Raw genomic sequence first — 23857 nt, 5'->3', positions numbered from 1 at the left:
GGCCTTTGAATCAATATTTTATCCAATAGTCTTTTGTGTATATGGATTACTCTTCATGAAGATAACCTTATTGGCATCAGTCATGAGTTAATAGTTGAGTCTCACATCCTCACTTGGACGTATGCAAAATTTTATATCATTTTTGCATCTGGTTCACATTGCTATTCTTAATGCATTGACATCTTGCTGAAACAATAATTTATGTATAAATAAAATAATGAAATCTGATAGGAAAATTATAAATGTGACAGAATGAATCCAGCGTTAATACTTACCTTTATGGAATAGCTTATCCTTTGACTGACGAAAGCAGTGACAAGGAGTGTTAAATGCAAATACGGTAGGAAGAGAAGTTTGCAAAACACAGGTTATGAGGATGTTTGTTCTACTTTTCATTTTGGCTTCAACAATATTTTGCACTAAATTGACATATTTAGCCTTCATTCAACTGGCTTATTACACTTACCATTTGCTTCAACCAGGACTTCTGTATAATTTTCACCATGCCACATAACATTTCAGCATAAATTCATATTGCATTATTATAAAAATGAGTGGATGTGAAAAATGATTCAAGAAAATATAAATTCTACATTATTCACAGTTTTCAAGTATATTTATATATCACTGTAATTACCTGTTAAACCTGTTGCATGTGTCTTTCACTAACGCAAATCTGGTATAGATTAGTTAAACAGTGTACATATTGATTTTTTTTTTAATCAGTTGCATAGTTAAATCAATTAATGGAGGTGGCGGGGGGAGTGGAAAAATAGACTCTGAAAAGTAAAATTAATAAATATGAGTATATTACTATCCGCAGAATCAATATAAGAGCTTTGAGAAACTGAATGACATATTGGGATACCAATATTCAAGTCAGATGCTGTTTGCTAAATTATAAATGTCTGTAATTAAAATCCAGAGGCTGTTTCTATAAATGATTTAGTAAGTTATTTCATGTTTTGTCATGGCTGATTAACAACATTAAATTAACTTTTTCTTATTCAAGTCTTTGACTTTTCTATTTATTTAAAGGACCATTGTCACAGGAATTTTGGCTCGCAGACCCCTCATTCATGTAGATGAAATGTTAGTGATGGTCATATATGTACATCATAAATATGCTGAAAATTTGAAAGAAGATAATTTGTTTAAGGCAATCTTCTCCTTTTAGTGGCATGGGCAATAGCAAGATATTGGAAACATTTGCGAAAATGGAAAAACTAGTTTCTTGTGTCAAGAAAAAATGTTCTGATTTTCTCCTTGGGATGAACATGGCGAGTTCTAAATCTTGCAAATGAGTGACAACTATCTTATTTCCATGCATGTGCATCTGATTAAACTCCCCTCATTTCTGTGCCTCTCCCAATTCTGCTCTTCTTCCCTGAAAAACTAGCTGCTGCCAATTCCCAACGTGAAATTCAGAGCAGGAACCTGACAGCTGTAACTTGCCACTTGCACCTCCCAAGTTTTCATCCCAACTCTGTTAATCACTACAGCTCGTGCATGCTCCAATAACACTGTTTCCTTTCATCCTTCTTCCAAGCAAATTGGCAATGGCAAACCACCAGCCTCAACCACATCATTATGGCTGTTTTCAGACCAATTCTCTCACTATTTCATCCTTTAAGGATTTCCCTTGGAGTCTCATGACATTTATGACATGCATAGTTCATCCAGGTTGCTTTGCAAGCAAGGACAAACACCCATCCACCCTTGGGGTTCTCAGTTTTATTTCTTAGTGCCCATTCATTTTGCACTTACCTAGAGGCTGCCAACTCTGTGGCTTCCATTGCTTCTTATTATATAGGGAGAGGCAGCAGCTTGTTAATGTTTGGTGCACTGAACAGTCAGGCAGATGGGCATATTGGTTTGCAACACTGTATTATTTCAATGTCACACTTGCAGCATGTGCCAGCAGCTTACATGGCCAACATAGGATTCAACCAAATGGCCAAGTGTGAAGGTTAATGGGAAACATTTCATAATGGGGTCAAGGCAGATTTCAGTTGGTAAGGGAGATCTACACAGTCAGCCAAGGGATTTGTCAAATCCAGTCCAATAGGTTAGCCACAGTCAGTTTGCAGTCAGGTACAACCTGTCCAGGATCGCGGGTGTGTCTTTGAGGGTGCTATGGGAACATCAGCTCTGGGACTAGGCTAGTCTTTCCTGCAGTGAGACAACAGGAGGGTCTGAGTCTGATGATAGTGGATAGAAGAGAAGTTAGTGGTGATGTGCGAGCAAGAGAAATGGTAGTGTCCTCAGTTAGTGAGTTGGAAGTGCAGAGGGCAGGAAGGGTTAGTGGGATGAGGAGCTCTTGAGTGGACATGATGCATGCCACAGTGAGAGTCGTAGATTATGATCAGTGGTGAATTATGTGTGCAGTGTCAGAGTTACAGTGAATGGTGGTCCTGTGTTTATAGCTAACAGAGTAACACTTTCCCTTGTGCAGCATAGGTGGTCATTCTTCCTGCATTGCTTTGCCTTGTGTTTCACCAACTACACTGACCTGAAGTGCTATTTCGTCAAGCTGGCTGAGTATGATGATGTGGCCTCCTTTTGCCAATCAGCATGATACAGCAATGCATTCCTCACTGGCAAACCTAGGAGCTAGCTTGCCTTTTTGGGCCAGTTCCTCAGGGATAAAACTGAAACATCAAAGTGTAAAGGGTACTTTCTGGCTTCTGAATTGATTCAGAGTTGGGGTTTGAATATGGTGCCAATGGTTAACTGTCACAGAGTCCTGACAGTAGTGAGCATTTTGCCTCTCCTACTACAGATCATATGAGATAGATACTGAAGAGGCCAGCTGTGTAAATTTATGAGTTGAAGAGTGGAAGATTGTTTGAGAAATGTTGCTGTGGTTCATGACATATTGGGTGCCATGAATCATACTCAAGAAAGCTCAGACAAAAAATGGGCGAATTCAGCTCCCAGTGATATTGAAGGCTGTTGTTAGTGTGGATATAATTGATGTTTTTGGGTGGCCATTTTTATTTTCAGCTCAACAGCTTTTTTAAATAGAACACCTTCTATTAGCAGATATTAGCATACTATCTAAGTGAGCACATACAGAATCAAGGAACTATAGTTAGATCAAAGTGATATGAAAGGCCATCCATTTCTAGGACAGAATTATTTTGATTTCGATCAAGAGCAGTAGTACTTAAAAAATGAGTCGTGAAAACTGCTGTGACGTATCTAGTTTCTTTAATTCAGAATCTTTAATTTTTCTTTTTATTTTAGCAACAACAGCCACTAGCTGCCCACCACTTAGCCCTTCAGCAGCAGCTTCTACAGGTGCAGCAGCTTCAACAGCAACACATCATGACTATGCAGCGTTGTGGCTTGCTCACTGTGCAGTCTGGACAGCCAGGTCTCTCTCTGCAAACGCTGGCACAAGGTAAGTGTCAAACCTGGAGAAAGGCTCTTTTAAACCGGCCTCTAAGTTTGGCTGTGCAAATGGGAACTGCTGAGCCACAGCAGTTAAGTTGTTCAGGAGAGTGCAATTGAGCAGTGACAGGACACACCAGCGTATAATATGAAAGCTGTGAATGAGACGATGCATGAAGTGTAATCTGTGCAGCAACACATCAGGGACACCCTTAGGTAATTCAACAGCCATGTCATTGATTGATTTGAATAGTTGTATGTTACAACTAGCTTGCTCCTTTGGTGTTTAAGAAGCATGTTTAAAGCCTAAGGGTGTCTATCTGCAAGCTATTGACCAAAGAACCTACTGAGTGACTTCAGAGTTACAGTTTTGCTGGTGCAGTAAACTAATAGCAGTGACATTTCTCCCTGTGGAACTGGGATTCTTTGGAAAGCAACTGAGAGTTTGGACAGGCAGAAATACAAAGCAATTTTTTATCACTGCGATAATAGCCCAAAACTGATGTCGTTATGGACCTTAAATCAACTTTATGCTTGCTTGAACATGGTCACCTGAGTATAGAGGTACAAGGACGAAAAAGGTTGAGCAACTATGTTTGTCTTTCAGCCAGTACTACCTGGAATTGAGAAATTGAGTTCTATGAACAGTAATCAATCACATTTTCCAACAACATACATTTTTCAAAGTAGTGCCCTTTTGTTTATAATGAGGAACACTAGTGAATGTGTTTATAACTAAATTAAATAAATATAGAATAAAATCCATCATAGTGAATCCTTTTCAGGGTAATCCAATGAAAGATAAATGTGGCAATCTACTTTCTCGGACTGTACAGTAGTATGTTATCGTCAAGCATGAGTTTTAGCTTCTGTTCTCACCAGATAAATAGTGGTTTTGTGGTCAGTTGTGGCAGTAATTATTACTAGAAAAGCATAATATTCAGCATATTTGTTAAAACAAATCTAATGATGGAAACTTAAAGGACTGTGCAAAGAAATAGGGCAATCTGTAGTGTGACCTTCCTAGTTGATTTGCTGGGTTGTTATTACTTGGCTAATGCTTAGAAGGTTGTTCTACTGTCCTGTTGTAATTTACTATTCTTTGATATGCAAAATATCTGCCCAGAACATGTAAAAATCCTATCAGTCTCATTTCACACTTCTTTACCACTTAGACTCTCAGGAGTCTATTGCCTTATTAGACCTACACTCTCCAGTGCTACCGTAATTAAAATCTTTAGCAGTAGTTTAGTAAAGTAAAGATATTTTGGCTGATCACTTTGAGATTATTATCCAATCCTTGCACCCAAAATGAAAGTAATAAATTAGATTCTGACCTGGTATTCTTCCTGATCTGAAGTGCTTGAATATTTAATTGTGATTTGTAATTAAAATATAGTTAGAACCACAGGTTTTTTTTGCTTTCCGCTTTCAAATTTGCACATTGGTTTTTGAATGAAATCAAATTTTAATGATAAAGACAGGTGATTAAAAAATAATTACTGACATAATATTCTAATTTTGTAGTAAAATTATAAAAGGCCTTTGAAAATGGTGCACATGAATTGGTTACATTTACAGCACATTATTTTCAATTATACTTTTCATATTTAAAGAGGAATGCATTTGCCATCAATGTATTGCAAAATATCTATGATAATAGGTGGTTTGATTTCAAAAAGAGAGTAGTTATGCTGAGCAGTCTGGTTGTGTTGCAATTTGAACAGATCAATTATTACATACATGTGAAGAATTTACTTTTAATTACCAACATTAAATTAACATACTGTGGGTTACAGTGTAACTTGTTAGAAGTATTGCAGCTTATAGTTAGAAATTGTCTAATTAAAATCAGATCTTGTTTACATACACTTTGGTTTGGTAATTAGTGTGTGAAGAAGGATAAGTCTACTATTCATGAATCTAATTATACAATATGAGGCTATTATTGTTTGATACAGGCATGACTCCAACAGAACTACAGCAGCTATGGAAAGAAGTCACTGGCGCTCATACAGTGGAAGAAAGTGTAACCAAAAATGGCAGTCTCGACCTTTCTACTAGTTCACTTTGCTCTCCCGCTGCACCACCTAAGACCTCACTACCAGTAACCCTGATGAACGGACAGTCTACGGGTCACACTCCAAAAAGGGAATGGTAGGTATTGATAAGACATTGTTTAATGTTTGGCACTAATTTATCTGTTTTATATTATAAGTCCGTTTATAACTCACGACTTGTCTAACTGGTGGTATGTCCATTCATTCATCATATTCTATTATGTGTAATGATGCTTGATTATTCTGCTAGTATTTCTTTTTTATATGAAAAAAATGAGATCTCAGAAGGATTGTCTGGGTAAGTAGCCACGCAGTGTTAATGGGATTCTGCACAAAGTAATGTTCTAGGACAAGGAATGCAGTTTGTTGCTGCCCTGTTTTCTTACAGCAATAGCATGACCATTCACAAATTGACTTCCACTAATCTCATGTTTTGAAAGATGATCTGAATTATATTGTGATGCTTAATAATTTACCTTTCATTAGAAATATTTAGAATCGTGTTAAATTATATTTCAATACCTTTCACCTTCTCTTCACCTCTCACTCCATAGGTCCCCATGCATAAAGTTGAGAGAGCCTTTTATTATATGAATAAATAAATGCAAGTGTAATTGTTTAGCATTATATCGCCACTCCATGATATCTACAGGTACTTTGCAATGCATTAAAATGCAGTGACAATTGTCTGATAGACAAATACGGTGGATGATTTGTTCACAGTAAGATCCCACAACAGCAATTGATTGGATGACCGGGCCATCCAATTTTGGTGATGGTGGCTTGAACGAAGGACGTAGAGGCATAGGTGAAAATCAGATAGTGATAAGTGATTATTGAAGTCACTCACTGCTCAGATCTCTGCTGGTTAAGCAAGAAAGAAAGCAGAGCTCTACCCTTTGGAGGCATTTAGAGTAATTTTGGAGGGGTTGAGATACATGGCATAAATGACCAAATCCTGTGCCATTTGCAATGCAATTATTTGGAAATAAAATTGAACAGTGCAGAGCTACTGCGATATGTAACACTTACATTACCATATCCTAGTCAGATGGCTTTCAGAACTGTCAGATCCAACTGGCAATTTATTTTTTGAAAGACTCAAACCGATTGCAATTATAAATTTAATTCTCAAAATGTCCTTCAGTCTTGATTACCTACAAGATAGTTACAAACATTTTTTCATAAGTTTCATGGAATTGATTATTAATAGTAATAATTAAGTACAAAAGAATGATTCTTAATACAGATATTGTTTTAATCTGCCCACCTCAGTTTTTCCAGTTTGTGACTGACTGGGTGCTTGTCTCTTGCTGTGCTCTTTTGACCAAGGTCAATTTTTTCTGCAATGTTTCTTTCTATTATGCATTAGACTGCTAAAGATTTACTGCTTATTAGCCCTTGCTAGCCACTACTTCTGTAAATGCTCAGTTGGGAGTCAGCTTAGTTGGCTGAACAGCTAGCTTGCGATGCAGATTGATGCCAACAGTGGGAATTCAGTTCCCATACTGTGTGAGATTATTGTAAAGGTTTTACTTTCTCAACCTTGCCTGTCACCTGAGGTGTGGTGACCCTCAGAAATCCTGTGTTAACGACCACCACATTCTGTTATTGCACTGTGGTCAAGTGCCGCTGCTCTCTTTGTCTCTCAGCTTTTGCACCAAGCTGATGTTTCACACAAAGTTGTGGGCATTTAAAGCCTGTGTGGTTTGCAGTGTGTTGGTACACATCTTTTTTTTCTGCAAACTTATCCTTGTTATCTTTGTTTTGAGAAAATCTTGAGGTAAATAACATAATTTCTAATGCTTCATTTGGCTTCAGGACCATGCTGCTTACAAATATGCACCAATTTATGGAGAACTGTATCTTCTACAAATAGCCTCTTCTTCTGGAATCAAGTATGCATTTTTGAATATATGAATTCTGGCAAATCTCATAACTTGATAAATCCTGGTTCACTACAACAGAGCTAGTCTACTTTCTTTCAGCAAAATAATCACAATTTTGGGGCATTAGATAATTTTGCATAACTGAAGCACAAAAACAATTTACAATGTCAAGGTTTGAATGAGTTTTTTTTTAGAAGCAAAATAACAATTTGTTTATCCTTATCTTATTTAAGCTCCTGGCAAAATGAATGTTCCTGAGATTTTATTGACTTTAAATTCTTCATCTTTTAGCTCAATTTGATCATTACTGAACGGAAGTATAGATTGTTCCTAGTTGGATCCTAGCCTTCTCTCGGGAAAACAAATGATATTTATCCTCCTATCAATTTTTGTTTTTTTTTATAATGTGTAGTTAGCTGATGTTTTTTTCTCTTTTTACTTTGTACATGGTAGGTGTATGCTATCTATTTGCTCAAAGTGTTGAATTACAGCTACGTTCATGAGTAGTGCTAGAGAGCAACAGGAAAGCTGCCCACAGTTGTATTTAAGACATGAGTTGTGTTTTTGTCAAGCATTCCAGTGCCTGACAGATTTCACATGAGACCTGGAACTTTGCATGTTTGGCTGAATAGTGCTCTGTTCTCTTATAAATGAAGACATGTCCAGGGGCAAACACCTTATCAGCAGGAAGGTTGTTTTTGTTGCCTTGAAAAATGTAACTGTGATGAAGTTTGCAAGACGGTTATGTATTGGGGATTGTCTTTAATTTAGGGTAAAGTGGAGGAGTTGTGTGACCTTTTCCAAAATCTACCTGACAACAAGTCTAGATGACAGGGCTAGTAAATATTCAAGGAAAGCCCAGTTTGTATTGCTGGAAAGAAGGTATAAGGTATTCACAGTTGGAGACAATGCCAACGTCATTTGAGTTTACAGTGGCTACACTGATAGTAGGTGTCCCCGAAGCTGTTGATAATGGAATTGGAATTTAAAGGATTGTTAATCAGCATTTCCACCTTGAGACAAGGCCTTTGTAATTCACACTGCCATGGAAAGTAATATTGACAGTGGAAGGTTTTCTAAGATATCCCCTGGAAACTCTCAGATAAGTAAGACAGGTTTCAGGAGAGAGATAGTAGCTAGAGTCTAAAATTCCAAATGGTTCAATGTTTAGGAATTCACATGGGAGCTTGCACTCAATTGGAAGGGCCAATTGTTGGAGGAAGGTGCTCAGTGGATAAACATGTAACTGTGAATGACATTTCTGAGATTGCAAGATGGAGAAAGGAAGAGAATAGTCCCCTTTGGAAGCTAAGAATTGTCTTAAACTGGCTCCAGAAAAGATGAATGTGTGCTTATAGGACCCTGTAAAAGTATATTTGTGAAATGTTTTCTCATTGTGTTGAAAGAAAAATGGAAATGTGGATGCAAGTATAAGTTGCCTACAAACATGGTATTTAGACAATAGTGCTTTGAACCTGTCTGTTACAGTAAAAGTTTTAAAATACAAAATTTTGCTATGTTATCCTTTCAGTTATTACTGGAGGTTCATACTTGTTTTTTTTAAAATGTCATCAGTATCTGCAGGGATTATAATAAAAAGGACAAACCTGAAGAGCATCTTTGATATATTCTTAGCAGATGTATCTATCTAAAAAAAAATCATTTTTATTCAATTGTGGACTGAGTAAGAAAATATTTTTGTCCCTTGTTCCATCCAGTTACTTACGTGTTTAGGGCTCTTGAAATCTGTTACGAGTCAAATAATCTGATTTGGCCTAACCATCCTACTCTTCTTTTTAGTTTGTCTCACACAAGGAAAATTATAATTGAATCATTCAATGTAAAACCCTTCAGAGTATAGTAGGAAAACATTTTGATGGACATTGCTGGTAAAAACTGGTATCCATATTTTGTTACAAAGATATTTATTTACTTGTAATATTAAAATTTTAATATTTCTGTGGTAAATGTAATTATTCAATTCAAAACCTTTAAAAATAAGTAATGAAAGTGGTTGGTTGATATGTAAAAGATAACAGGAGAGCAGAAACAAATGTTATTGAATTGCACAGTGTGTTTTTCACCGAAAACTACATTTTTTATTATAGGTATTATTTTGCTTATAAAGAAGGAAAAACATTGTAAAGTTATTTATATCAGTTCTATCAAGCATACTGGGATGGCACTGGGCACTGGTGGGTGATTTTACTGTATTACTGTTGACTGAACAAAGCTGTTATTTGATCACAACAGCTGTTGAAATAAGAATAGTGAATAGGAAAATAGTACACATTGAATATTGCAGATAGGAGCATTTGAAAATATACTATGACAGAAGAGATAAAATAATCTTCTATTGAAATTGATCTTCTACATGTTTTACCTCAAGAGGTCAGATATGACCATTTTGCAATGCATGTCTTGAATAGCTGATAGTATAAGCTGATTAAAATTTAGTGTGTACACATTGCGGTCCACACAGATTAATTCTGCGTAGCTTTTCTGACATTTCTACAGTTAATTCTATATTCCTGTTGTGCATAGTCTAGTTAAATTTGTCCTAATTCGATTTCATTAATGCTTTTTTTTTAAAGTTTGGATACACTTAACAGTGGTATGTTTAGTGTGAATCAACAACAATAATTTATATTTATATAGCACCATTAACACAATAAAATATTCCAAGGTGCTCCACTGGAAAAGAATTAATAAATTGTGATACTGAGCCATTTAATTTGATGTCAGAACAAATAACCCAAAGCCTTGATCAAAGTAATTGGTGTGAAGAATATCTTTAACAGAGGAATGTCAGGTAGGTAGGCAGAGAGCTGAAGGGAGGAAATTCGAGAGCATTGAGGAAATTCCAGAGCATTGAGATTAGGGAGCTGAAGGTATGGCAACCAATAACAGGACAGTTGAAATTGTGGACACTTAAGGGGCTGAGTGCAACTATTGTGGAAGGGTGTGGGGATGCAGGAGAGGCCAGAAGTAGGAATAGGTGTGGCTGTGGAGAATTAGAATTTTGAAATTAAAATGAAACTTGACTGGGAGCCAGTCTAGGTCAGTGAGCACACAGGTAATAGATGATTGGAAAATAGGTGTGAGTTAAAATCTGGATAGCAGAGTTTTGAATGAACCCATCCTTCTCACTATCGTTAAAAAATGTTCCAAATCGAAAGAATATTGTAAAATTCATTGATTGATGCACAGAATAAGGCTGCTTAGACAATCCAGTGCCACCTCTTCAAAATAGTTATCCAATTAGTCTGACGCTCCCCATCCTTCGCATAAGTATTCTCCCATTAAGGCTTTAACTCATTGATTAAGGATAATTTTCTTAAAATATTTAAAAATGATATTCCTATTTCTACCAATTTTATGTAACGTGCAAAATATTGTTGTGAATTTAATGTTTGTCTTCTTGCAGCTCTATTTACTAAATCACAATATTCATTCTTAATATCTAATTGTCATTTTAGAAATGATTCTCTTGGAAAAGTATGGTTGAATACTTTTGTGAATGCTTCAGCAGTTTTTGATTGCACTGCAGTTATGACTTGTTATGCAATATATCTAAAAGTAATTATACATTTTGTAGCAAAGCTGTTACAACACCTTCAATTAAATACTCATACAGCTTTATCTAGAGTAAATTTTATTTTGGCGAATTCATGCAGTTTCAGTTAGCAAATCAAAATAAATTTGTTGTTGTTAAAGTCTGGCAGTCTGTGTGCATTTGACCTAGCTGAAAACATGAAATATGTTCTTGAGACCCCAGTGGCCAGTTCAGAATCTCAAAGTGATTTGATAGCACAGGTGGTGTTAATATAGGACAGACCCCTAGGCATTTGTAGTCCAGAGTTGTACAGATTGTAAGCTGTCTGAGCCCATATGGCAATATGTCCCACTCTGCAAAAGGCACTGAAGTTCTGCCTGCAGGTGGAATGGCCAGTCTAGTATATGCAAAAAAAAATCTTTAATGATGATTATTACCCTAGCTGAGAAAAGGCAAAATAGGTTATGAGTGCTCAGTTTAATTTATTTTAGTATTTATTTCCTTCTTAGATATCAGCAGTTTCAATTTGTCTTTTTTGTTCAAAGTGTGATCTCTTTAAGTTTCTGTATAGAAAGATTTTCAGTTGTGTTTTCAGAATGTGAGATGCCGAATATAATCTGTTGCTAAAATATCAGGCTAAAATTTAATGTTGCCAATCATGGTTCTGCCAACTGGTGGGAAACCATCTTGCTTCTGTGGGAAAGGTCTGACAGAATTTGTAGGTTGCAGTCGTGCTTTCCCTAGGATTTACGACAACTGCAAGTGCAGAAATCCTACCCATTTAGAGGTACCAACCAATCAGAGGTACATGCTGAGGATTTTGCCCGGGATTGTCAGTGATCTCTGGATTTGGGTAAGCTTTACATAAGGCATAGGTGGATCTGAAACAAAGGCAGGGTGTTAGCTTTCAGCAAGCACCTCCCTTCTCAATCCCAACTCCCTCGATGGGGTAGTAAGTACCTTTGGAAGAAAGGTGGCCCCTGGAAAGCCACAATCAGATTTAATTCACATTTAATTCCTGAGCCACCACTAAATTCCAGTAGAGCTAGGGAATGTTGTTTGGTCGATTGGCTCAATTATGAGGCTAATTTGGATTCAGCTGCAGGCCACATTGGCTTGGTCCCACCTTCAGCTTAATCCCAGGAGGTTTTTTTGCTGTTAGAAAATGGAGATTTTGCCACTGTTGCAATGAAGTGGACCCAGCTGCCATGTTTCCTGATTTAACAGGCAAGTTTAAATTCTGCCAGTACTGTGCAAAACTGTTACACACAAAGTTCACTAAGTTGATCCACCTGTTGTCTTTTATCCTCCCAAATGAAATTAAGTCAGATTTGAATTTAACAATCATTTCATTTTCATTATTTGAGAATGTAAAGAATTATATGTGATAAACAAATCTGTTACTTATGAATGTGTAGATGCAACTGTTTTGGCTCAGAGTCTTATCCTAGTTTTAACTATTACTGATAATTCTTCAGTTTTATTTGATTGCATTTTGAACTATACTTTCGGCTTAAACTTTATTTTGCAGAAAAATTTGTGGATCTTTACTTGAATTGGCAGTTTCTGAGTAGCTTAAAAATGTGTTGCTGGAAAAGGGCAGCAGGTCAGGTAGCATCAAAGGAGAAGGAGAATCGACGTTTCAGGCATAAGCCCTTCTTCAGAAATGAATGTTTCTGAGTAGTGTGGTCTCACTGCAACTGTACAAGGTGCTAATGAGACCACTTCTAGATTACTGGGAGCAGTTTTGGTTCCCTAATTTAAGAAAAAGATATGCTTTCATTGGAGGGAGTTCAGAGGGGATTCACTTGGATGGTCCCTGGTATGAAGGGATTGTCTATAGAGTAAAGGCTAAACAGATTGGGATTCTACACACTGCAGTTTGGAAGAATGAGAGGTGATCTCATTGACATATACCGGATTCTTAAGGGACTTGACACAGTGAATGTTAAGGGGATGTTTTCCCTCCCAGGAAAGTCTAGGACTAGAGGGCATAGTCTCAGAATTAAGGGACATCAATTTAAGACTGGGAGAAGGAAGAATTCCTTCTCAGAGGGTTGTGAGTCTACAGAACTCCTTGCCACTGAGAGTCGTGGGGGAAGAGTCCTTGTGTATATTTTAAGATTGCGATAGATACTTGATCAGTACGGGAATCAAGAGTTAATAGACAGGAAGTAGACATGAGGAATGTCAGATCAGCCACGATCCTATTGACTCAAGTGGCCAAATGGTCTATTCTGATTCCTATTTCTTAGTCTTATAGTCTGAGTAAAGTAACAGCACTGATTCCACAATACTCATGGATTTAATACTTTCTTTTCTCCTATAATCAGTATTCATTAACATACATGGTACCATCTTTCATATGATGCTGATGACACCCAGCTTTATGTCCTCTACTTTTATCAACTCACTGTCCATTATGTCAGTCTTGCTATTTCACATCAGTGCTGACTTTCAACTTCCTCCACTTGCACGTGGGAAGACAAAAACACTAACTTTGTTCCCCATCAAGAACTTCAACTCTTCCTCCAAACACATGCTTAGTCTGAACAATGTCATGCAAAGCTTCCATCATCAGATTCAACTAAGCTGAGCTTCAAGTCATACTTTCTATTATTACTGGCATCATCACATCTGTATCTTTGCTTGCCTTAATTCCTAATACAGCCCTTTTGTTTCTTTTTTTTAAGTTAAACATTCTAAAGGTAGCCTTACCAACCCCCCTGTCCTCCATCAGCTCCAGCATGCGAATAACCTCCTGTTGTAACTGCTCCTTCATTAATTAAAGTTACCAAACTTGCATACATGCATTTTTAACCTTGAAAACATAGCGTGTATGCAACTTACCCCTGCCACCGTAATGGAACTGGTCTGATCAGCATCACAAATTATATCCTATATGATTCCATGCTTCTCAACCTGCTTGCAGCTTTTGAGCACAGGTCATTCTCCTGCATCTCTCTGCACAGCTGCCCAGTTTGGTGGCACTGCACACACTTGTTTCCATTCTACTCATAGCCAGAGAACCACCTGCAACCGTTTCTCTTCCCACTCTTACATCGTGAGCTTGAGTGTTTCCAATGGATCAATCCTGGGTTGCTATCTATCACCAACGCTGCCTTTCTGCAACATCATCTAAGCTCAGTGTCAGTTTCCACATTTACGCTGAGGAGAAAGTGAGGTCTGCAGATGCTGGAGATCAGAGCTGAAAATGTGTTGCTGGAAAAGCGCAGCAGGTCAGGCAGCATCCAGGGAATAGGAGAATCGACGTTTCAGGCATAAGCCCTTCTTCTGCCTAGCTTTGCCTCAGCAGCACCTCTCTAGCCTTCTCCACTGTATTGTCATAATTATCAAAACAAACTGAAAGCTTCTCCATCTAAATACGAGGAAGGCTGAATTTTTTTTATTATTATTCATTGAAGGGATATAAGCATTACTGGCAAGACCAATATTTATTATCCACCCCTAATTGTCCTTGAAAAGGATGTGGTGGGCTTGTCTCACTAAGAACTGGCTAGGCCATTTCAGAGAGCAGTTAAGGTTTGTCCAACTACTGGAGTCACATGTGGGTCAGAACAGGTAAGGACAATAGTGAACTTCATAGGTTTCACGGCTATCTGGTAGTTCAGTGGTTACTGTTACTTATTCCTGCTTATTATTCCATATATGTTAAATAGGTAAATAATTTCCAGTTATTGCCATAAGTTGTCCTGAACCCATTGACTCCATTCCACTCTCAGATTAAGTCAAATTGTTTGAACTCATTGTGTCTTATTTTTCCTGTGATGAGTTTCTGACTATATGCCCATATCTTCTGTAAAGCCATCCATTTCCACCTCCATCTTCACATCTGGCTCTGCCTAGCCTCAACTTAATTGTTGTTGGAAACATTGTTTACATCTGGAGTCAACTATTTTAATCTATTCCTGGGCTCCCTCCCACATTCAAACCTCTGCAGTCTTGAGATTACCAAAACTCATCTCTCTCTGTCATAATTCACCCTAATTAACCTTGTCTTTGCTGACCCACATTGGCTCCCATTAAAGCAATATCTCAATTCATATTCATATTTTCAAATCATTCATGGCCCTGCTTCCTTATCTGTATAATCTCCTCCAACCCTACGCTATATTTACTAATCTTGTCTCTTTCTCAAGATCACCAATTTGAGCTGCTCCTTGAACAGAGACCATGCACTCAGCTGCCAAGATTCAAATTCTGGAGTTACCTCTCTTTATCTCTTTTTTGTTTTTCAAAGTGTTCTTTTAAATCCTACTCCTACTCCTTCAGCCAAGCTTTTGGACATCTGGTCCAAAAGCTCCTTATGTGTTGTGAAGACAATATCTTTTTGATAATGCTCTGATGAAGTACCTTGAGTTAGCTTATTACTTTTCAGGCACTGTATAAATGCATGTTGTTGGTGCAGATCTGACGTAAGGGCAAGAGGCTTGTTTCCTCTGCTCACTTGGGCTGATTAATTTTCTGATTTGATTTTTTAAAAATTCATTCATGGGATGAGGGCCACGGTCATCATTAGACTCTTCCTTCCAGATTTTACTGAGTTTAAATTACACTATCTGCTATGGTGGGATTTGAACCTGAGTCCCTAGAACATTACCTGGGTCTCTGGATTAACAGTCGAGCAATAATAATACTAGGCTGTTGCCTTCCCCGACTGGTTGGCAAGGTTGTACAATGCCAAGATATACTCAGAAAATTAGCCTTTGATGCCAGTTTTCATTTTTGAAATGCAGTTCAGATGTAAAGTCATCAAGGTGTGGGCATTTTACTGAGTGCTATTCAGTTTTGTTTGAGCAAAAACAGTCTGAATCTCTTGGGAATTTCCCCTGATATTTTAGTGTCACTCTCTGCTCTCCAAAAGCAGAAGGTTGACTTGAAACTCCAGTCCTCAGGTGAACCTAAGTAGGGACTTCAGTACAGTACTAAAGGGGAGGTACACTGTTTGAGATGCCTTCTTTCTGATAAGAAATTAAACTGACACCCTGTCAGAACTCAGGTGGACACAAATGGCACTTTATAAAGGAGAATAGGGCAGTTCTCCATATGCAGAGTCTTGTGTCCCTCAACCAGCACCAAAAAGCAGATGAGCTTGTAAGACCATAAAGAATGCTATATAAATGGAAGTTTTTGTTTTATGTTTATTTTCTTGCACTGACTAGGAACTCTTAGATGAGTGAAGGAGGGTTCTAAATGGTTGATTACATTATGTTCTGAGGAGTTCTGCTATAGTTATTATGGCAGACAAAAAGGATGCCTGGGGAATTTGATATCATAATACTCATAAGATCATGATGTAGTAATCCAGAGACCCAGGCCAATAGTCTGGGGACATGCATTTGAATCTCACTACAGTGAAATTTGAATTCATTAAAATTTCAAATCAAAAAGTAGTTAGGTAGTGAACTTGTCAATTACCATAAAAGCCCATTTATTTGATTTAATAATGTCCTTTCAGGAAGGAAATCTGTCATCCATAGCTAGTCTGGCCCATATGTCAGTCCAGACCTAAATAATGTAGTTGACTCTTAATTTCCCTCTAAGAATGACCCAAAAAGCCCAAAAGTTATAGTGTACCTCTACTAAGTCTAAAGAAAGAAATAAACTCAGACTGCCTGGCATCAACCTGGGCATTTGGGCAATGATAGCAGCAAACTCAACCCTGATGACCCTGCAAAGTCCTCTTACTAATGTCTCAGGCCTTGTGCCAAAATTAGATCTGTCCCACAGGCTAATCAGCAACTGACTATCGTAATCATACTGATGGAATCCTGCCTGACAGTTAATGGCTTGGATTTTCTGATGGCCAGACAGACGTTATTGCAGTGTGTATTTGGGGAACACTGCAGAATCTCCAAGGGAATTGCCCAAAGATTTGAATTTTCTGTTAGGCAATTCCCCTACTCCTGGACCCCTCTGAAAGTCTCAATTTAATTCAGAGACTTTGGAGGATTTCCTAGCACCCTAATATCACACTTACCTTCTGTACTTATGGATTCCCAACAGCTGTCAAAGTGGCTGTCAGGCACTTTAAATTTTAGGTAACAATGGCTGACTGTTGTAAGAAGTGTCATGACTTGCCGCCCCATGACAGTTCTGTACTACAAGACCTCTCTGCTGGTTGTGGTCATACCAATCTTAAAAGGAAGAAGGTTATGGTTTGTGGTAAGTCAGTCACCTCAGTCCAAACCTATCACGATAGAAGTTATTCAGGGTGGTATCCTAGGCATGACTATCTTCAGTGTTTCAACAATGACCTTCTCTCCATCATAAGGTCAGAAGTTTGCTGTTGTTATACAGTGTTCAGCATCATTTATGACTCATCAGATATGGGAGCAGTGTGTGTCTAGATGTAGCAAGACCTGGTCAACTTTCAGGCTTTGTCTAATATGTGGCAAACAATATTCATGCCACATTAAGTGCCAAACACTGACTATGTCCAACAGTAGGGAATCTAACTGTTACTTGTTGACGTTTGTTGGCATTACCATCACTGAATTGCCCCAGTGCCAAAATCCTGGGTTTTATGATTGGCCAGAAACTGAACTAGACCAATCATATCAGAAAACATTTTCGCTGAATGTTTAGAAAAATTGGGAATTTGAGTGGGATGGTGGCTCAGTGCTGCCTCATATCGCCAGGGATGTGGTTTTGATTCCACCCTCTGGCAACTGTGCAAACTGCACTCGGACAATCTCCCCACGTCTGTGTCGGTTTCCTCCACAGTCCAAAGGTGCAGGTCGTGTGGATTGTCCATGCTAAATTGTCCAAGGTAGGTTAGCCATGGGAAATGCAGGCTAAGGGTGTGGGTCTGGGTGGGATGCTGTTTGGAGGGTCACTGTGGAGTAGATAGGCTGAATGGCCTGCTGCCACAGGGATTCTATGATTCTATATAAATACTGTCTACAGGTCAGAGTCTAGGAATTTTGTAATATGTAACTCACCTCCTGACTTTCCAAAGACTGTCCACTATCTCTAAGATGCAAGTCAGGCATGTGTTGGAATATTCTTCACTTGATTAGGTGGAGCAGCTCCAACAATGCTCAAGAAGTATAACATCATCCAGGTTAAAGCATCTGTTATTGCAATTGATGCTATCCAGTGGTTTCAAATATGGGATTTGAACACCAAAAGAAAACGTTTTTGGTATAGAAAAATCAGGAATTTGTTCTTCATAGTGGCTGATGTATAAAGGGAATTGTTTACAGACAGCTAAGTGTTGATTCAAAGAGGAAACATATAAAAAATAGATAGCACCAATTGCAATAATGAATGTTTTCTGCAGATGACATAACAGTGAAAAGGAGGTGGAGGATGAAATATGAAGACAATTTGGAGAGCTAATATTCATTGGAGAGAAGATTAGGCAGTGGGTAAAGGGGATAAGGGAATAGAGTTCCCTCAATCTGTATACAATTCCCATTGAACCAGAATGTAAGAGTCTGAACAAGAGCAGATTTTTTTTATTGGATGGAATAATAGAGCATGAACTAGAATTGATCAGAGAACTAAAAAGAGGGAAGTATCTAAGTAATAGTGACTTTAGTGTAATAGGCTTTAAGATGATAATAGAGATGCACCTAAGTATGACAGAAACCAAATAAATAGGTTGGACATAATCTGATTTTGAGGGCTTGAACATAGAATTTGTAAAAATATAATAGGCAACGATGTAAGCAAACACTAATGTCGAGCAGCAATGGGAACATTTTAAAACTGTTTTACAGAGTGCAGGAAACAAAAAGTCTGCTAGAAAGAAATTATAAACCAAATGCTAGTGCTACTCTGGATGAGTAAAGACATAAGGAACAGTTGAGGGTTACAAACGAATACACGAAGTATTTTGACAGCAGAACAGTACATTATGAGAGGAGGTATGAGGATAGAGTCATAGAGATGTACAGCACGCAAACAGACTATTCGATCCAACTCGTCCATGCTGACCAGATATCCCAATCCAATCTAGTCCCATCTGCCAGCACCCGGCCCATATCCCTCCAATACTTTCCTGTTCATATACCCATCCAAATGCCTTTTAAATGTTGCAATCATACTAGCATCCACCACTTCCTCTGGCAGCTCATTCCATACATATACCACCCTTTGCATGAAAATGTTGCCCCTTATGTCTGCCCCCTCCACCCTAAAACTATGCCCTCTAGTTCTGCACTACCCCACCCCAGGGAAGAGACTTTGCCTATTTACCCTAACCATGCCCTTCATGATTTTGTAAACCTATATAAGGTCACCCACAGCCTCTGACACAGCAGGGAAAACAGCCCCAACCTATTCAACCTCTCCCTATAGCTCAAATCCTCCAACCCTTGCAACATACTAGTAAATCTTTTCTGAACCCTTTCAAGTTTCACAACATCCATCCAAAAGGAAGGAATGCAGAATTGCACTCAATATTCCAACAGTGGCCCAACCAATGTCCTGCACAGCCACAATATGACCTCCCTACTCCATACTCAATACTCTGACCAATAAAGAAACCATACCAAACGCCGCCTTCACTATCCTACCGACCTGCGACTCTATTTTCAAGGAGCTATGAACTTGTACTCCAAGGTCTCTTTGTTCAGCAACACTCCCTAGGACCTTACCATTAAGTGTTTAAGTCCTGCCAAGATTTGCTTTTCCAAAATGCAGCACTTTGCATTTATCTAAATTAAACTCCATCTGCCACTGCTCAGCTCATTGGCCCATCTGTTCAAGATCCCATTGTAATCTGAGGTAACCTTCTTTGTTATCCACTACACCTCCAATTCTGGTATCATCTGCAAACATCAGGAATCTAGACCTCTTATGCTCACATCCAAATCATTTATATGAATGATGAAAAGTAATGGACCTAGCACTGATCCTTGTGGCACTCTACTGGTCACAGGCCTTCAGTCTGAAAAACAACCGTCTATCACCACTCTGTCTTCTACCTTTGAGCCAGTTCTGTATCCAAATTGCTAGTTCTCCCTGTATTCCGTGAGATCTAACTTTGCTAACCGTCTCTCATGGGGAACCTTGTCGAACGCCTTACTCAAGTTGATATAGATCACGTCTGCCGCTCTGCCCTCATCAGTCCTCTTTGTTACTTCTTCAAAAAACCCAAATCAAGTTTGTGAGGCATGATTTCCCACTCACAAAGCCATGGTGACTATCCCTAATCAGTCCTTGCCTTTCCAAATAAGTGTACACCCTGTCCCTCAGGATTCCCTCCAACAACTTGCCCATTGCCAACGTCAGGCTTACCGGTCTATAGTTCCCTGGCCTGTCCTTACCGCCCTTCTTAAACAGTGGCACCACATTAGCCAACCTCCAGTCTTCTGAAACCTCATGTTTGACTATCGATGACACAAATCGAGGATATTTTCAGGAAGATAAGAAAAATATCAGAGGCCACAGTGAACTTAAAATAGTAAAATATTTCATGTGCACAATAATATTGAAAGCAAAAACTAGGTTGGGAATATGACTATTAGGGGGTAGACAGGATCATACCACAGGCAATGATAAAGAGGTGGCAGTATTATTAAATCATTATTTTGCTGATTTACAGTGAAGTAAATGAAACATTGCATAATGAGATGAATAGGAAGACAAGTTCATTAGAAGAAACAAGATGTACTGAACAATTTAATCAAATTTAAAGAGGATAAATCCCCTGGCCTGGATGGATTGCATATATACATTATAAAAACAGCTAGGAAATAGATAGCAGAGGTAGTACAACATATATTTTACAATTTATTAGGTAATTCAATGGTCCAGATGACTGGTGGATAGCGAATATTATTCCTGTACTCAAAAAAAAAAGGGCAAAACATTTCAGTGAATTATAGACCACTCTGACTAAAATGAGTGATCAGCAAAGTAATGAAACTAAAGAATAGTAGAACCTCAATAAAAGTAAAAATATAATACCTGTAATGAATGGTCAACATGGACTTTTGAAAATAAAGATAGTCTTGCTTGGTGAGTCTTGTTGAGTTTTTTAGAGTGGACAACAGAAAGAGTAGAAAACTGAAATGTAGTGGGTATATCTGTAATTTTAAAAGGCCTTCAGTAAGGTGTCCAGGAACAGACAAATGAATGAAGTTAGAGAACGTGGTGCAAGGAGACTTGTAGAGAAATGGTTTGCTGGTTGGCTTCAGACAGAAAACAGAGTGGCCATAAATTCAGAGTGGCAGAAGGTGGGATGTGGTGTTCCACAAGGATCGGCGTTCAGAACAATGCTATTTACAATTTGCACTAACTTCGAAATCACAAACACAAGTTTTAAACTTGCAAATAGCAACAAATTGAACACGATATTATTGATAAACTAGCAGAATAGGGAGATCAGTGACAAATGAAGTTCAATGGAATGAGATGTCCATTTTGGTTGGAAAAGTATTTATAATTTTGAAGTTCAGGTGGGATAGAGGAACAAATGGATCTTAGAGCCAGTCACTAAAGGTTGGATCACAGGTTAGCAAGATCCTTGGAAACAAAACCCACTAAGTCCTCAATTTTATTTCCAGAGGGATCACATTATAAAGTTAGCTGTATAATTTTCAAATCAAATATGCAAAAAGGCATTTCTAACAGGTGGACATTTCAGTCATTTCCAATGTGTTTTGAAATTTGAATGATGCTCATATCTACATTGGTCAATCAAACATTGGTGTTAACTTTACAAGAAGACTACAGGTAAGATAAACTGAAGCAGTACTCTTGAATGTTGTGAAATGCTCGGGGTGGTCAGACTCAGGATCTGTTCTGCACAAAGTGTGAGCTGCCAAAATACATCACTCTTCTTGACTCTTTCTGGGCTGTTTTCCTCATGAAATGAAAGAGAGGCAGGTAATGCAGGAGTGGTATCCTAACTATCATTGTTGGTGCAGTTGGGATGGTGTCCAGAGTGAGTGAGTTGGCAATGCAGAGGGCATGCAGGGTTAGTGGTGTTGGGAACTGAGGTTGGTGAGAGCAAGTGGGGAAGATGTTGCTGGCAATAATGAGTGTGCTAGAGAATGACTTTGTTGGGGTTTGGAAACAGTAGCCAGCATTGATTGTGAGATATTGAAAAAAAAGGATTTAAATTAATTTTATGGGAGTGAGGAGGGCATTGACCTTCTTCCTACGGTGCTGGGCATTCCTCCAAACAGCTCAGAGATTACGTTTAACTAAAGTGGGGGAAGGAAATAAACACAATAACTATCACTAGAGAAAAAAGTTCCAGGGAAGCTAATGGGGCTAAAGGCCTATATGTCCACTGATCTGATGGGTTGCATCTTAAGATTTTTAAAGATAATAGCTTCATGGTTAATGGGCAATAACTTTTCAGTGATCGTTAGATTCTGGAAAAGTATCGGAAAATTGGGAAACTGCCAGGGTAACACCCTTATTTAATAAGTAGATAACTGCCATTAGCTTAACATCTGTCTTTGTGAAAAGGTTGCAGTGAAAATGATAGGGACTATTATATAGGATGTAATAACAGAGCATTTATAAACACAATATAATCAAGTCTAACCCAAGTGGAAACATCGAACCAGACTGGCATGATCTGCTGTCATGGCCATCTCTGCTGGTCTTGGCAGAGATGGAAGTCCTGCATCTCATTACTCCATCAATCAGGGCTTCCATGTTCCTTCCAAAAAAGTCTAACACCGGTTTCCCCCTATCTGCCATGTCTGAGCAAATCACAGGAGCCATGTGAGGAAGCTATTGATTTGCAATGCTTGTCTGGGTGCACAGCATGCTTTTAAATATGTTGGCACAGAGTGCAAGTGATACTGTTGAATTCTGGTGTATCTGCTGAGGGGTGAGTTGTTCCAGGAACAGTGTATGTAAAGATGGGGCAGAATTCAGATGTAAGCGCCTCCACTGGGGTATGGTAGGTAATTAATGAGGTGAGTTTGCTTAGTTAAAGCGAGAACTCTCAGTGAAAAACCCTCCATCGACCTTTATCATCATTTGCATTTAAAACTTAACTCTAGAAAGATCTGTGTGTCAGTTTTCAGCTGTGTCCCTGAGTCCTAATCCAACCCCAGCAACTGGCAGAAATAGTGTCTTTTTATCTAATTTGTCGATTCCTCTTGATGTTCTGAAAACCTTGGTCAGATACTTGTTTGTAAATACCACTTGTTCGTTCCATCTCTTGGAAACCCATTAAGCACAGTCTGTGAACATAAAACCCATCTTTATCAACCTGAAATTGTCTGCTGTAACACTGAGAGATAGTGCTTATACTATTATGCTTGAATTCCAGTGTTCTGTGTCACAGTCGAGTTAGTCACAGTTTATAATAAATAGTTTTGACATTGAGTTATCATTCTTAATCTTGCCCTTGCAGGGTGGTGTTGGGAGTGGTCAGCTTTCATCACTAAATGAAGTTAGAGATCAGAAACTTTAATTTACTTGTGGCCCCTTGAATATTCCACAACTGATTATAAAGCAATATTGGCTTGAACCTGGGAACAATTCATTCGCTCAATGCATTAAACCTACAAGAGAATAATAGTTCAATCAGGATTTATTGTATTGTCTATATCATGAGCAGACAGAGGGGTTGTCATTCCAGTTGCAAATGTTAGCCTGGCTTTGATTGAAAGTTCAACTGAATTTCATGTTTTAACTTGAAAGCAAAACCTACAATTCTGATTTGTCAGTTATGCGGCTGACATTATAGTTGAGCTGCACTTTCTGTATAAGACATTCAACTAGAATTCTGGAATACATTTTACTAATCAAAGTCCTGATGGCATTGAAATACATGAAAGGGAATGTAGTTTATTACTCACTTGAACAGAGATAACATCTGACCATTCACCACATGACCTGGATCAGTTGTGCTTTGTGACAGGTGAAGTCAAATCGTTCTTTCAGATTGGGTATAAGAAAATGAGCAATATACATAATTGTACTTCATATTAAGTTATAAGTAGAAGTTTATT

The 23857-nt window shown here is 38.2% G+C and overlaps 1 protein-coding gene across 12 annotated transcripts in view; it reads left to right on the top strand.

Annotated features, from left to right (window-relative positions):
• Nucleotides 1-23857, top strand: part of foxp1b (forkhead box P1b) — a 422867-nt gene that overhangs the window by 318415 nt on the left and 80595 nt on the right. For all 12 annotated transcript variants that reach the window (XM_043708338.1, XM_043708343.1, XM_043708337.1 and 9 more), the window contains 2 exons: nt 3250-3406; nt 5358-5553. In XM_043708338.1, the coding sequence (XP_043564273.1) occupies nt 3250-3406; nt 5358-5553 (353 nt within the window). The remainder of the gene's footprint in view (nt 1-3249; nt 3407-5357; nt 5554-23857) is intronic.

The sequence above is a fragment of the Chiloscyllium plagiosum genome, chromosome 18, assembly GCF_004010195.1.
Source record: "Chiloscyllium plagiosum isolate BGI_BamShark_2017 chromosome 18, ASM401019v2, whole genome shotgun sequence".
Taxonomy (NCBI): domain Eukaryota; kingdom Metazoa; phylum Chordata; class Chondrichthyes; order Orectolobiformes; family Hemiscylliidae; genus Chiloscyllium; species Chiloscyllium plagiosum.
The sequence above is the reverse complement of the archived record's forward strand: the minus strand, read 5'-3'. Positions and strand labels throughout refer to the sequence as shown.